The sequence below is a fragment of the Rutilus rutilus genome (genome assembly GCF_951802725.1).
Source record: "Rutilus rutilus genome assembly, chromosome: 20".
Lineage (NCBI taxonomy): Eukaryota > Metazoa > Chordata > Actinopteri > Cypriniformes > Leuciscidae > Rutilus > Rutilus rutilus.
The window spans coordinates 23,720,984-23,737,857 of NC_140225.1; the positions used below are offsets into that span (position 1 = coordinate 23,720,984).

A 16,874-nucleotide genomic window follows, 5' to 3' on the forward strand; every position below is an offset into this window, starting at 1 on the left:
AGTTTTATTACAATAAATAGTTTATTTTAATATTTATATATTATTTTTATTTAATAATATATTTTTCATTATTTCGTTGGCACATACTGATCTACTATTTAAGCTTTTTCTTCCTCTTCTTCTTCTGAGAATAATTTTAAACAGTATCTCCTCCTCCACAACCACCAAACTCGTGTCAGACCTACAGGCTGTTCTGTCTCAGGTTGCTATCTCTTTTCTAACTGATCAGACTCGCGATTTTCGTTAAACGGACAATCAAAACTACAAAAAGTTCCATAGACTTTGATTGAGGGGGTCAAAACATTTAATACAATAACTTCAATAGAGTATTTAAGCTTTGTCCACCAAGTATCTATCACTAGCCAATAGAGATGCGCGGTTGGCGGTTACAGCCGCGGACTCCGCGGATAAACCGCGGATTGGGCAGATGACGTGACGAAAAATAATATTTTAATTAAATTCGGGCGGGTGGCGGGCGGTTGAACCAATCAAATGAAAAATATATGTATACACAAATCAACGGATGGCGGGCGGGTGCGGTTTTGAAAATTGGTAAAAAACGTTGGTGCGGCTGGATGGCGGACGGATGATGATTTTTGTGATGCGGTTGCGGATGAAATAATAGCCCATCCGCGCATCTCTACTAGCCAAGCCTAGCAACTAGCTTAGGAGATGCTAGCAACATGCTATTTCATGTTAACAACATGTTAAATCATGCTAACAATGTGTTAAAACATGGCAACCTGCTAATTACCTGCACGTTAGCAATGTGTTAATTCATGCTAGCAACATCCTAAAATATGTTAGCAGAATGCTAATTCATGCTAGCAATGTTTAAAATGGGATTATGATTCCGTTTTCAGTTCATTCCTATGGAAGCTCAACTTCCATATGAATTAATTGAAAATGCTCGCTCTGCTCCACACCGTTCTGAATGCCAGTGCGGATGTGCGCATTTTACTTTCGTTTTCAAATTAGCGATTTAAAAGCCCCCGCCGGTGATATCACATGCCGCTTAACCTACTATCAATGTGTTAGATCATGATCATGCTAGCAATGTGCTAATTCTGCTAACAACATGCTAATTCATTTTAAAACGTTAATAACTTTTTATTGACTTCAAGTAAAAATGTTCACAGTTATTTCAAACTTTCAAACAAGGCTTTGTCAAGCCAACATCAAAGTTTGTTTCCTTTACTCATCTAGTTTACATTTATAATACTTATACTGATTTTAAACGTATCGGAGCATTATAAAATGACGTTTCTCTGTATTGCGTCTGTGTCTTTTGAACAGGGAGGACATCAGAACAGCTAATGTCATCGCAGCAGAGACAGTCACCTGCCTTGTGATTGACAGAGAGTGAGTATATGCAACGTTTATCCTGTGGAAAAAGTGTTTCTTTATATACGCTGCTTAAACCTTCACACGTGCCATTCCAGCAGTCAGCAGAAATTCACTCCAAGTTTTCGAGTTCGTTGAACATCTGTGGATTTTACACTGATTGTTCTATTTGTGTGTGTGAGGGACACAGAGTCTATGGGTTTGAAGTGCTTATCTACTGCCTTAAAGTCAATAAATTAAGCTCAGCCTAAATAGCTGAAGTGTCACATGTGTCAATAAGCTGGAAAGAGTGAGACAGACAGTCAGAGAGAGAGAGAGAGAGAGAGAAAATATAGTACATACAGTATGTGCCCTCCGGCTGGGAAAACTCTCATTCCTGTCTGATTGAGACTCAAATCATCAGCCATCTGTGTGACAGGTGATTGTTACATTTTAATGAGCAGTATTTTATTTAAATATACATTTTTCACTATAATTTAGGATTGACTTTCTAAATAATGAAAGAGACATGAAATTATTCAGAGTCATTAGAGTCACTCTTCAACTTAAAATGTGTTAATTTTTGAAAGATTTATTGGGGTGATATGTAGACATTTAATAAAAGTGCTGTCAGTTGTAAGACAGCCCAATAAGGACATCATGCAACTGTCGCACTGCTTTTTGACTGGAGAAAAGTATTTAGATTAACTTATTCTCATACAGACTGCTGTAAACCTCACAGGGAACAGCCTTTGATAAATCTACTTTACCGCTCATAAATTTGGGGCCATTTCTTCTTTTAAAAAGAATTTAATACTTTTATTCAGCAAGGACACATTAAATTGGCAGTAAAGACATTTATAATGTTAGGAAAGATTTCTATTTTAAATAAATGCTGTTCTTTTGAACTTTGATCAAAGAATCCTGAAAATCACGGTTTCCACAAAAGTGATTAAGCAGCACAACTGTTTTCAACATTGATCATATTTAGAAATGTTTCTTGAGCACCAAATTAGCATATTAAAATTATTTCTGACGTATCGTGACACTGAAGACTGGAGTAATGATGCTGAAAATTCAGCTTTACATCACAGGAATTAATTACATTTTAATTTTAAATTGTAATAATATTTCTCAATATTACTGTATATTCTGTATTTTTAATCCAATAAACACAGCCTTGGTGAGCATGAGACTTCTTTCAGAAACATAAAAAAAATCATACCAACCTCAAACAATTGAACGTTATTACATTTGTCATAAAGATGAAATTTTTCAAAGTATGTTGTTGTTACCAATCTTTCCAGCTCATACAAACACCTGATTGGAGGTCTGGAAGACGTATCCAACAAAGGCTGTGAAGATGCAGAGGCAAAAGCAAAGTAGGTGAAATCAACTCTGAAGTGTAGACCTTTTTATATATCTTCTTTTCTGAGGTCAGTTTATAATATTAATTAAGGTTTCTTGCATGTAAAACATTAGCAATCCTGTTTTTGATCAACACTATGGTTTAGAAAATGATGTCTACAAAGTGTTTTCACTGACCAACTTAATGTTTTTTTGTAATTATGAACCAATTTTTGATGGCTGCAAAACTCTCCAGAAACGTTGCGAGAGATGTTAAATAAAAGTGAAAAGATTACAGAATATCTAAATTAAACTGTTTTGAAACAGTCCACAATAAGTAGGTGAATTGGTAATAGGCGAAGGTATCATGATTGGGTATAGAAGGAGCAACTCAGTCTTTGGTAGCAAAGATGGGCCATGGCTTACCATTTTGTGCCAAATATCATGAAAGAAGTGTCAAACAATTCAAAAATCACAGTTCTCAATGCAAGATTGCAAAGAAATTAGGTTTTTCATCATCTAACGTACATAATATTGTGGAAAGATTCAGGGATTCCAGAGGGCAAGGCTGGAAACCTCTGATGAATGTGCTTGACCTTTGAGCTCTCAGATGGCACTGCATGAGTAACCATAATGCTACTGTGTAAAAATATTGCTACATGGGCTCAGGAGAACTTTGGAAAATTGTTATCACTTAACACAGTCTGACGCTGCATCAATAAAAATGAAACGCAAATCTCTGCTATGCAAGGAGAAATCTATACATCAGTTCTATGCACAGATGCCACAGAGTTCTCTGGGCCCGAGCTCATCTCAGATGATCCAAAAAACAGTGTAAATGTGTGTATGGTCAAATGAGCTCACATTTCAACATAGAGTTCTCAGTGCCAAAGACGAAAGGGACGATCCAGACTTTCATCAGTGACAGGTACAAAAGCAAACATCTGTAATGGTATGAGAGTGCATCCGTGCAAACGGCATGGGTGACTTGGATACGTGTGAATGTACCATTGAAGTGGAGGCAAATATTGGGATTGTACAGACTTATTATAAGATTACATCTTGCCTGGGAAGCAAGACAATGCCAAGCCTCATTCTGCATGTGCTACAACAGAGTGGTTTCGAAGACACTCTACACCTGCAGTCCAAATCTGTCTCTTATTCAGAATGTGTGGCCCTTCATGAAAAGGAGAATCAGACAATAATGACCACAGACTGCTGAGCATCTGAAGTCTTGTGTCAGGCGAGATTGGGCAAAACTCCCAACTGATTAAAAGGTTTAATTAAAAGGAAAGGTGATGTGACACAGTGGTAAACATGCCTCTGTATCAAGTTTCTTTTGGAGTGTGTTGCAGCCATCAAAATAATAATGTTTCTACATTTACTTAAAGGTTCAAGAGAATGAACAAATCGCATATTGTTGATTGTATTGCATTTTACAAAATAATTCTGGAAAAAGGAATGTACACAAAGTAAAATATCTAACTTCCTAATATTTGATGAATAGGAAATTTAAAAAAGCAGCATTCATTTCAAACAACATTGAACAGTGAAAAGTGGTAGGTCACTTCACATCACATGTGAGTCACCCTTCTCTAAGTGAGTGAAGTATGGCAACCATTACAATGCAATTGTCAAAGGGCAGCTCAAGGATATTTACTGTAACTCTAGACCTGTAAATAAGAAGTCTGTTGTAGTGATTTACTTGTCTGGCTGTTGTCCTAGGATCTTTATCTGATGGCGTTGGACAGTTTGTTTGTGTTAGTCCACCAAGAAACATTCAAAATGTAGCAAACCTGTGTCCACTGTTACGGACAGAGAGGGTCTCAGCTGTAAACTGGGCCCTGGAATGTGCTGTTGACTACACTGTGCTAGAAGACATGTTGTATAAGAACCAGCAACTGTTCATAAACAGAAGAAACATGGTGAGAAAGTGATGCAATCATTGTGTGGCGATGAGAAAATAATCTGCTCAGAAAAATGTGAAACCTCATCACATTTCAGAGAGAATATCATACAGAGAGAGAAAGAGGGATTCTGGGATAGCTCAGAAACTAATTTCCCACTTGAAAAATTCATTCAGTGTCATCTGAGCCGAAATAGAAACTTTTCTTCCTCTTATCTGCTCATCTGCAATGTAAATGATTGCTGATGAATAATGAAGAGGTGCCTGTAGTCTGTGTGACTCATAGATTCAAGTTTATTAAGACACATCTACAACTGTCACCTCCTGCACTGCGTCCCCAATGATCTAAACTACAAACCTGTAAATAAATCTCCAGCTGCCACACTGACAGATAGAGAACACTCTAATGAGACGAGTGCATTCAACTCTCTTATACATGTGTCATTTCTGCAGCACTAGTGGCACCAAACAGAATTGCGAAAATGATGACTGTTAACCAGAGGTGGGGGACTCGAGTCACATGACTCGAGTCGGACTTAAAGGGATAGTTCACTTTGAAATTAATTTTTGGTATGTTTTAGCTTACCTCAAGGGCATCCAAGATGTAGGTGTCTTTGTTTCCGCAGTAGTTTCAATTTTGATATTTTTAGGTCAAACCGTTCTTGTCTGTCAGTCATATAATGCAGGTCTATGGTCACTGGCTCAAAACACAAGCACAGAGTCCAAATTAAAACAATTCCCCATCGTCCAAATGAAACAATTCCCCATCATAAGTACACATTGATGGCCTAAGACACGAAACGAGCGGTTTGTGTGAGAAAACGAACAGTATTTATATCGTTGTTATCTCTTGAAAACAGCACACGTCCAAATGATCTGACGGCGCGGGCGGGTATAGATATATACATAGATGTCGCCTTGGCTACGGTTTCGTTCCAATGAACTGCAGTAGCGAAGGCGACATCTAGTGTATACATGTATACCCGCTGGCGGGTATAGATATATACACTAGATGTCGCTTGGCTACGGTTTCGTTCCAATGAACTGCAGTAGCCAAGGCGACATCTATGTATATATCTATACCCGCCCGCGCCGTCAGATCATTTGGACGTGTGCTGTTTTCAAGAGATAACAACGATATAAATACTGTTCGTTTTCTCACACAAACCGCTCGTTTCGTGTTTTAGGCCATCAATGTGTACTTATGATGGGGAATTGTTTCATTTGGACGATGGGGAATTGTTTTAAATTGGACTCTGTGCTTGTGTTTTGAGCCAGTGACCATAGACCTGCATTATATGACTGACAGACAAGAACGGTTTGACCTAAAAATATCAAAATTGAAACTACTACGGAAACAAAGACACCTACATCTTGGATGCCCTTGAGGTAAGCTAAAACATATCAAAAATTAATTTCAAAGTGAACTATCCCTTTAAGTCGCAAATTTTAGGACTTGAGACTTGCTTGACATATATTTATAAAAGACTTGACTTTATATTCATGACTTGAGACTTGACTTGAGTTAAATGACTCGAAATAACTTGTATTCTGTTTAATAAATATCTGTTTTTGAACGCACCGCAACCTAACCACGTGACGCAGCCGGCAAGCAGAGAGTGCTAACAGGCTTGTTCGACTTGGAACTGGCGCTGTACAGACTAGGGGTGAAACGGTACATGTATTTGTATTGAACCGAAACGGTACGGGCGTCACGGTTGGTGCATGAATTTACACGGTATAAAAATAAATAACACTCACGTGCAAATTAATGAATGCAATGCGGAACTACTGTTAGATACGCGGGTTCTTAACGGTCACCTAATCTGTCCCGCCTTAGCTCTGTGGCTATAATGAACAGGCTGCGAGTGCGATGTCAAGATTGCAATGCTGAAATATGTTGCGTGTGTGTGTGGGTGTGTGTGAGAGAGAGGCGTGGGCACGATCGAACAGTGGAAACATAGTACAGGACATCATTCAAACTGCAAAGTGTTTACTTATATTTGTGTACACTCGCAATAAAACACAACCTTGTGCTTTTGTCAAACTGTAAACATTTTTTTGCAATCGTACACTGTCTAATAATTGGTCGTCAGTGTTAGACTTTGAGTGAAAAGCCTATGGATAGTTTTTGGGGATGCACATAAAAGATTGTATACACCTTCACACACACAAATAAAAAAATCATACAGACTTGCGAACCCAACCATGCATCCACAAATAAGCAAAACAAAACAAACAAAAAAATAATAAAAACCTCGAACTTGCAAGCACAACCATGCACATGCAAACAAACAATACACTCTTCACTCATACAGATGCACACACATTCACTCACAAATATTAATCACACTCAAGTCACCTCTCTCTTTCTCTCTCTCTCTCCACAGACACACACACACACACACTCTCTCTCTCTCTCTCTCTCTCTCTCTCTCTCTCTCTCTCTCTCTCTCTCTCTCTCTCTCTCTCTCTCTCTCTCTCACACACACACACACACACACACACATACGAAAAGAAATAAAATAATTCAAACTCAACCATGCACATGCAAACAATACACTATTCACTCATACATATGCACACACATTCACTCACTTTAATCATACAAAAAAAAAAAAAAAAAGGGAAATATCTAACTTGAGGATATATATGTTCATGTTCCATAAAGGGGATGCTTGTTTGAAGAATGCCATTTGGTGGCATAGAAACCATTATACTTGCATTGATTAATACTTTTTAATGGTCTTCTGCAATGTTTGAGGCATATTTAGGTACAGCAGCTGTTTCAGTATTTTACATGCTTTTATGTTGGCCTAATTTCAGTTACATTTTAGGCTATGTAGTTTTACATTTTATTTATTTTTAGATTTTTATTGTATTAACAACTCAGCTGTATGTGGAGTAGAGCTTAGATTCTCTGCCCGAGCCCGAGCCCGGACTCGACCCGACCCGCTGGCCGGGTCAGGCCGATATTTCCCGCCACTGTCCTCGGGCCGGGTCGGGTCGGGCCCTTGATAAAGCACGTCACGTGTCATGCGCAGCGTCTCGTCCACTCGCAGTCGCAGTCTCACACACGTGACGCATCACACCTGCTGTGCGTGCTGTACTATTCTGTAGCTTAAGTGCAACATGGAGCTTGAAGAAGCAAAGAAATAAATTAAAACAGGAGAATTAACTTTGAGCAAGTTTGGAGGAAAATCGGAGGTATGGAAACATTTTAAACTAGTCGTGGGGAGTGACAACATATGTGTTGGCTTTGTCTCGTGCATTAAATGCGGCACGCTGCTCGCCTATGACAGCAAAACGGGGACTTCGACGATGAACAGACACATGAAGCAGTCTTGCCATGACAGAAATTATGATAGTAGTCAGCCTCAGCCCTCGATGTCCTCTTTTGTTACTTTTCCGATCCATTCAATTATTTCTGAATAAACAAACAACGCAGTTTACATGCTTCTTCCTTGTCGCATTATTCATTAAGATAATAATTAATAAATGCACGCACAATTATGAACTTGATAAATGTTACAGATATGTTTTACTATGCACAAACAAATGCCTTTCAACTTACATGTGCAAAATTCAGAATTAAATGAATGTGCTGCAATTTGTACAAAAAGAGAGTCTGTAGTAGCCTTCGTGTTTTAGCCATTAAATAAGCACATTTAGTTTCAAGTTTGTTAAGTTTTGTTTTGAAGAAAGTGAATTTCGTTTAGTATAAATTGTATCTTAATTTTAATAAATTTTTCATCAACCAATTGCCTGGATTTAATACATAAAAAGCAATATAGCAGACAATATAATCATGACATGGAGGCGCCGGCGCGCCGCGGTCACTTACACCATTTGAAACTCGTAACACACGCTGTCACCGGGAGATGTTCAACTTCACTTGCATGTTCATCAAACCATTCTGTCAAAAGTCTTGTTCTGTGTATTGGTGCATTATCATGCCGATACACGGCACCCCCTTCAGGGTACAATGTTTGAACTATTAAGTGCACATGGTCCTCCAGAATGGCTCGGTAGTCCTTGGCAGTGACATACACATCAAGCACAGTAGGGAATGCCATGATATTGCAGCCCAAACCATCACTGATAAACCCCAGTGCTTTACTCTGGGCACAATCCAGGTGTTAAGCCTCTTTGGGGCTTTATCACACTCTATCTCCCACAGATGTGCATCGTTGGTACCAATAAAGCCGACATTTGGCATTGGCATGAGTGACCAAAGGTTTGGCTGTAGCAGCCCGACCATAAATATTGATTCTGTGGTGCTCCCGACGAGCAGGTTTTGTGGAAACCAGAGTCGAGGTGCACATTTAGTTCTGCAGTGAGTTGGGCAGCTGTGGTTTTAGTTTTTTTGGATACAATCCGGGTTAGTACCTGGACATCCTTTTCAGATAGCTTCCTCTTGCATCAACAGTTACTCCTGACCACTGTCCGATCCCATAGCTCTCGATACACCACAGAGGTTTGCTGTCCTGGTCACAGATGAGCCAGTGAGACACACACCAACAAATTGTCACCTTTTGAACTCTGATATGTCTCCCAATATGTTGTGTGGATTGCAATATTGTATGCACAACTGTGTTATTGCTCAGCTAATTCAACCCTCACTCTTTCTGATGGAATGTAAAATCAGTGAGGATTGGCCACCAGGCTGTGCATATATAGGTGTGAAACCTTAAAACTATACTGGCCAGTGTTTCAGTTTCATTGTCCAACCCCTGTATATACAGTTTTAATCAAAATGATTAAAACCCCATTGCAAATCAGGTTTGTTGGCAACATTTACAGACTTTCAGCTGTTTGCAATGAACAAATCAAACAAAGGTAATTGAAATAACTCAACACAACAAATGTTTCAAGTGGTTTCTGCAAATTCAACTGAAAATGGCACTTGTATCGACTTCTGGAGTCTCAAAATTATTCAACCCCCTGAATAGAATCCCTCACACCCGCACAAATCTGCAAAACAGGTTTTGTCTCAAGCACACCTGATGCAACTAATCAAGGGCTTCATTAGTCAAAAGAATGGTCCAAAAAGTTAAGAGCAGATATCAACGCCCTTCACAAACGAGGAGCAGGATACAAAAAGGGGTTGAATAATTTTGAGAATGCATAAGTTATTAAAAGTTGCATTTTCAGTTGAATTTGCGGAAACCACATTTGTTGTGTTGAGATATTTCAATGACTTTTGTTTGATTTGTTCATTGCAAAGAGCTGAAAGTCTGTAAATTTAGCTAGTAAACCTGATTTGCAATGGGGTTGAATAATTTTGATTACAACTGTAACCATGCGATATCTCATATCAGCACGGCTATGATTCGGCCATAGGTACAAGTGTTTGCTCATCCGCCATGACACTCGCTGTGAGAGAAATGCTGCAATCGGATTGATAAAAACGGTGAAACGGTTCTTGTAGTGATACTGGTAGAATATCGTATGGCTGGAAAAGGCTCTTAGCCAATCAGAATAAAAACTCGAATGAACTTTTGTATACATAAATAATATACATAAATACACAAACACACACAGGAACATTATTATTATTATTATTAACCATAATACAAATAATTTGTACTTATCCCTCAGCAAAAAAAAAATACATTTTCATTTAAATGTTTCAGTAATGCATGTTCACTGGAAATCAAGGCATTGCAAAATAGATGCTGACCATAGAGAACCCATAAAGCTCCATATTGCCACCTTGTTGTCAATCCACAATCCACTCTGTAGTTGACCTGTAATGAATTCCAGAAACCAGGAGCCAGGAGCAGCATCACAAGTGCTTAATCAGCAATGCCTCCAAGGTTTATATTTTAATCGAAGACATTTTAAAATTGATTTTGTTGATTCCTGGGGCATAAAATATCAGTAAATTGTCCAGCAGAAAATGTGAAATCCATGACAATGTTGCTTTTATCAGTGTGTATGAGCAAAAAGATGACTGGAAACTAGCACCAATGTCACAAACGTCACTTTCAGAGGGCAAGCTTTTGTGTATGACGAGATGATTTGGCCATAGTAGACTTCAGATCAGTAGATATGATTTAAATGAATCTGATTCTCTATCTTTAGAGCAAAACCTGTTTCATCAATTAACTTTAGAAACTTCTTTCCATTCCCTACACATTTATTTTAGACTGAGGGCTGAATTAGACATTATGCAGGTTAGATTTATTAAAATATTTGTTGTTATCTAAATGTTATCTAATAATATTTAATATTATGAAAAAAAAAAAAAATTGGCATATTTTATTTCTTTATTTTATATTTTACAGGCCATGTCTTTGATTATCCTGCTGTTCTCTCTATGAAAGTGGTGTGAGACATTTAACATCTCTAGCTTTCAGCTTAGGAATGAATTTCTTCTGTTTACAGTTTTAGCAAGGATTTTTGGCTTGTATCCATGCCTCTTTCCCAAACTGCACTCTCAATGCGTTACTCTTGTTTGTGCATTGATCCATGCCAGTGTTCTGCAGCCTGTATGCACATCTCTGACCCTGCCAGCCTAATAACTGATCATGTGAAAGGGATTGAATAATAACTGAAGCACACTTCGTTTGCACAGGCTGGTTTTTAGGACCCCTGGCAGTCTGCATGGAAAGTCTTAACCTCTCTGTGACATTACAAAGCAGTTTTTGCCAAGCCAAATTGCAGCACAGTCGTGTCAATGGCCAAGACTCAAGCAAAGGGATTTGATTGGCCAGTTCTGTATCATAAGCACTGATCGTAAGGAGGAAAATATTACCGTATCACAGTTTTATTTGCAATGTTACAGTATCCGTATGCCATTTGGACATCTAAGGAATTAAAATGCAAATATCAGTGGTGCACAAAAACATTTTTATGAAAGTGAACTGATGCAAACTCATCCTTGATCTCTTACCAGTTAAAACCCTGTTGGTTGCATTTGCACTGGAAAGTCACAATTAATTTTCACCCTCCCTTATACATGTTATTGAAACATTGATCATGATCTTAGCTGTTTCCAGACAGAGGATGACGACTTTGAAGATGAAAATGATTCAAATTTTGATTTGCAGGTTGTCCTGCTAGACTGACAGAGGGAATAACTGTACACATTTTCTTCCATTCATCCTCCTTTTTCTGATTTTGAAATGCAGATATGAGGTAGAGAACGCTTTCTTCTCCAACCTCAACCTGTCTGACTTCAACATCATCGACACTCTTGGAGTTGGAGGATTTGGGCGTGTTGAACTGGTAACAGAACATTATGTTTTCAATGCAATATTTATGTTTATTATGTCAAAATGTGCACTTTTTTCTCCAAATGTTTTTTGATCATATAGAGTATTTCATTATAATAGTTCATCATAGTCATGTGTGTGTGTGTGTGACAAAACACTATCTCCGCTTGTTTTAATCTTAGGTGCAGCTCAAGAGTGATGAGGTGAAGACATTTGCAATGAAGATCCTAAAGAAGCGCCACATCGTGGACACGAGACAGCAGGAGCACATCCGATCAGAGAAGCTAATTATGCAAGAGGCGCATTCAGATTTTATAGTCAGGTACCTCCGGTGGCCAGGCACATACTACATTAAACTGCAGTTTTTAATGACTAAAGTGGTTTATATGCAGTGCTATATTTTAGTATCATTTAGTTTTAATTTTAGTCATTTTTGTTGTGCGTTCTTGTGATTTTATTAGTTTAAATTTTTTTGTGAATGTCAATATATAGTTTTAATTAAGTTTTAGTTTATTTTAGTACCTCAACTTTAAGCAAAAATTTGAAATGTTGCATTGGCTTGTTTATTTCAAGTAATGAAAATATTTTTTTATGGTTTTAGTTATAATTAACAATAATATAATCAAATATAATGTTGGTAGTTTTTGCTTTGACATCAGACATGTGACAACAATGTAGATGTATTTCAACACTTGCATTTGTAAAATCACATTTTGACACTGTTCCTCTTGTTTTCGCAGACTCTATAGGACATTTAAGGACAGTAAATACCTCTATATGTTAATGGAGGCGTGTTTAGGTGGAGAACTGTGGACTATCCTCCGAGACAGGTGACACTTATCTATTCACTTTTTGTTTTCTTGTATGGTTGCTGTCTGGATTTCAACAACAAAACAATCCTGTTTCTTTCCTAATCACAGAGGAAACTTTGATGATTCAACCACACGGTTTTACACGGCATGTGTGGTGGAGGCGTTCGCTTACCTGCATTCCAAAGGCATCATATACAGAGACCTCAAACCAGAGAACCTGATACTAGACCACAGAGGCTACGCCAAACTGGTGAATATAGGATGCCATAAAGACACCCAGTATTCACCTTCTAGTAGTTTTTTGAGGATGAAAGGACAATAATAACCATCTAGAACATTGCGCTTCTTTAAAGTACAGTAATTAAAAAAATATTTTTGTAAACTGTAAACAGTGTTTTAATGTCATTGCATTAGAAATCACAATATCAAACCAATTGGTATTTAAAAAAAGAAAAAAAAGAAAGATAAAACACATTTTCCAAGAGGCTGCTTACTGCAGAGCCAATGGTCCACCTATAACCCGATCACTTAACATAACTCCACCAATTAGGTCTGGACGTCATTTGGCTCTGCAGTGAGCACCACTTGCATTTAAAAAAAAAAATCAGAAGTTTTAGGAGAACAGATACACCGTTTAAAATTAAGACAAAAAGTAATTTGGAAGTTTATCAATTTGCATTTTGAACACAAAATGCTCCACATTCACTTTGTAATCTTTGAATAAAAGATATGACAGAATCAGAGGCATAGTAAAAAAAAATGTCAACTGCACACACTCAAAGTGGACAAGCAAGGCCAGGGTGAATACAAAGTCTACTGGATACTTTTTCTCCGTTCACTTTTTGGTCCACTTAAGGTATAGTTCAACCAAAAATTGAAATGATGTCATCATTTACTCTCCCTCATGTCGTCCCAAACTGCTTTCTTCTGCGGAATATAAAAAAAATATTTTGAGAAATGTCAGCACTCTTCAAAATATTTGCTTTTGTCTTCTGCAAAAGAAAGGAAGTCATACAGTTTTGAGGGTAAGTTACGAGAGGACTTTCATTTTTGGATGAAGTATCCCTTTAAAGAGTTCAGACGTTGCTTCTGTTAAAGAAGACTCAAGCATGAAACCTAAAATCTTGTGTAAATCTTTTAAAGGTGGATTTTGGCTTTGCTAAGAAGATCGGCTTTGGGAAGAAGACATGGACGTTCTGTGGTACTCCAGAGTATGTGGCACCAGAGATCATCTTGAATAAAGGACATGACATCTCCGCAGATTACTGGTCCCTCGGCATCCTCATGTACGAGCTACTGACCGGCAGGTGAGACACATCTCCACGTGTTTGAAAACACTGGTTCATTTAAACAATTATTATTATTATTTTTTTAATATTACGATTTTTAATTCATACTACACATTCAAAAGTAATGTTTTCTTTAAATCTTTTCATTTCCTCTATTTTTCAGTCCTCCTTTTTCAGGACCAGATCCAATGAAAACATACAACATCATTCTAAGAGGCATTGACATGATAGAATTCCCCAAAAAAATAACCAAAAATGCTGCCAATCTAATCAAAAAGCTATGCAGGTGTGTATCCATCAGACTATAAAAACACATTCGCTGTCGATCAGCTATGTTTTCCAATGCAGATTTTTTTTTCCTTCTCAGAGACACACCTTCTGAAAGACTAGGAAACTTGAAAAACGGTGTTAAAGACATCCAGAAGCACAAGTAAGTTTGACATTCGCTTTAAAACATGAACTTGAAGAATGAGCTGATACACTTTTATGAATAATTTCATGTAATGAATGTGTCCACAGATGGTTTGAAGGGTTTAACTGGGACGGATTGAGGAAGGGGACACTGACGCCCCCTATCATTCCTAATGTAAGTGCTTACGCTCATGCAAGATATATTTTACACAAATGTAAGGCCAGAAACATATTCTATGCAAGTACACTCTTAGAAAAAAGGTTGTATATAGAACCTTAAAGGGTTCTGTCAGGTGCTTCATATATATAATTTATTTTAATACATTTTTAATTGTAATAAAATTTTATGAATTAAGCAGCTTGTAAACATACTTTATCACTATAAAACACATGAAAGTATTAAGCAATCATTTAAACAATTTCTCCTTATATGGAGTCAAGAGCCAAAGGGTTCTATATATTTTTTTAAGAGTGTACTGTATGCTTAAGTGCATTCTTATTGTGCTGCTTACAAATCTTAAAATATCTCTGACATTTAACTGAAAATGTTATTCAGATAGCTAACTATAAACATGTCTAACTTTAGCAAACTTGCTTTGCTCTCTTCGAACATTGCTTTGTCATGACAATAGTTGTTCTGAAAGAGAAAATAGGCAGCCCACAATAGCATTGAAAAATGACATTTGAATTGTTCGGACTCATTTTGAAAAGCTTCAGTGTGTGAAAACAAGCTAGCGTTTGGTTACGCATACTGCTCAGAAAATTTGCACTGATAAACATGCTACACATAGACACATGGTTGAAAAACTATGCTATCGTACATTACTGTTTAAAATAGATTTTTTTTTACCATTAATAGAATACATACTTTTATTCAGCATGGATGCATTAAACTGGCAAAGGAATATAAACAAAGGAATATAAAGGAATCCTTTAAAAAATATATCACGGTTTTTACTGAAATATTAAGCAATTTAAACATTGAAAATAATAAGAAATGTGTCTTGAGCAGCATATTAGACTGATTTCTGAAGGATCATGTGACAGAAGACTGAATTAATGATGCTGAAAATTCAGCTTTGACATTATAGGAATAAATTACATAGCTAGCATGGTAACACTTTATACTAACTTAAGTATACAGTAATATAATACTTTACAAATCATTTGCAAACTATAGTTAATTTATAGTTTATATATTGTAGTTTCTACATTGTTAATATATTAATAGGCTATATACAAACAGTGAGTTCTTCATTAATTGTCACTGTAATTAACAAAATATTGAAAAAGTTTTTTAATGCTTTACCAACTTAACCGTAAATAGTTCTCACTTTAGATCAGGTCTCGGAAAATGCGCTTTACATCAACCTTTATTGGACATTAATTGCATTAGTATTAAGTGTTCATTAAAATGTTTACAAAATACATTAAGCATATATGTCATGTGTAGACAAAACAAGACTGAACAAAGAACTGAGAGGATCTAAGGGCTTGAATACAGATCTTAAATAGAGTGAGGTTATTAACTGGAAAAGAAACAGGTGCGTGATAGATTAGAAACTAATAACGACCAGGACACAGGCAAAATGGGAACAGGGAAAAATAAATAAAAATCAAATCAAATAAAAACACAATGAAACTAAACATACTCCTGACATTATATACAAAGTTCTGTCATGAACCACTAGATGGTGCAGGCTGATAGGTCCTCAATTCAATCTGCTTGCAATCACATCATTCTCTATAGGGCACAGCTGATTGGTTCTTGCTGTATCAGTAGCCAATGAGTTTGCTGCTCAACCCTCAAATACTTGGTCAGTATTTGCTGTAGCAGTTGCAGTGCACTTTCAGAATTCCTCTGAAATTCAACATCTAAGATAAGTGAACGGTCTTTCTTATGCTATATCACTATGCATTATTGCGTGGTCTGCCTTATTAATTCCCTATGAAGTAACCAAACACAAGGCTTAAAATCATGTGTCATGTTAACAGTCCTGTTTTAATGCTTAGAGTGAATTAATACACACATTAGCAGCTAGTGTATATGTAATATTGCGTTTATACAGCAGCAGCAAGCAGGCAGTGTAGTTGCTTCGAGGATACAGTGACAGAGCTTTGCTGGCACGTGAATTCGTTGAAGTGAAATAGGCATTCTGTTTCGTATCGCATCAATGGAGCTTACAGCAGCTCTTAGTATTTTGGACTTGAATTTGCTGTACATGCTGAACATTGTTAGTAAATATATTATCATCAGCAACAGGGCGCTAGCAGATGTTGCAGTGAAGTATAAAACAAGTAAAAAAAAAGCTTGAATTGAGTGAGAGTCATCATCAGCTGGCTAACGTTGATCATGCAATGTGAACATTATCATTTAATATGCAAACAAATGTATTCACTTTAATTACAATAGAATGCAAGCAGCTGCATTTCTGGCAGTTTTAGATCTCACAACTACAGGACGAATAACGATTTATGCTAATGTCGGATGCTTTCATCATCAGCATATTAGTAGACTAAAGATAAGTAGATCATCCACGGTGTCACGGATAGAATGATAATGAAT

The 16,874-nt window shown here is 37.1% G+C and overlaps 1 protein-coding gene across 3 annotated transcripts in view; it reads left to right on the forward strand.

Annotated features, from left to right (window-relative positions):
* prkg1a (protein kinase cGMP-dependent 1a) overlaps positions 1-16,874 on the forward strand; it is an 87,003-nt gene that overhangs the window by 65,996 nt on the left and 4,133 nt on the right. For 2 of the 3 annotated variants that reach the window (XM_084390644.1, XM_084390643.1), the window contains exons 8-17: positions 1,297-1,362; positions 2,631-2,705; positions 11,713-11,809; positions 11,979-12,118; positions 12,537-12,626; positions 12,717-12,858; positions 13,752-13,915; positions 14,061-14,183; positions 14,265-14,327; positions 14,417-14,483. In XM_084390644.1, coding sequence (XP_084246770.1) covers positions 1,297-1,362; positions 2,631-2,705; positions 11,713-11,809; positions 11,979-12,118; positions 12,537-12,626; positions 12,717-12,858; positions 13,752-13,915; positions 14,061-14,183; positions 14,265-14,327; positions 14,417-14,483 — 1,027 coding nt within the window. Of the gene's footprint in view, positions 1-1,296; positions 1,363-2,630; positions 2,706-11,712; positions 11,810-11,978; positions 12,119-12,536; positions 12,627-12,716; positions 12,859-13,751; positions 13,916-14,060; positions 14,184-14,264; positions 14,328-14,416; positions 14,484-16,058; positions 16,188-16,874 lie in introns of those variants that run through there. The other variant, XM_084390645.1, reaches the window with a different exon arrangement.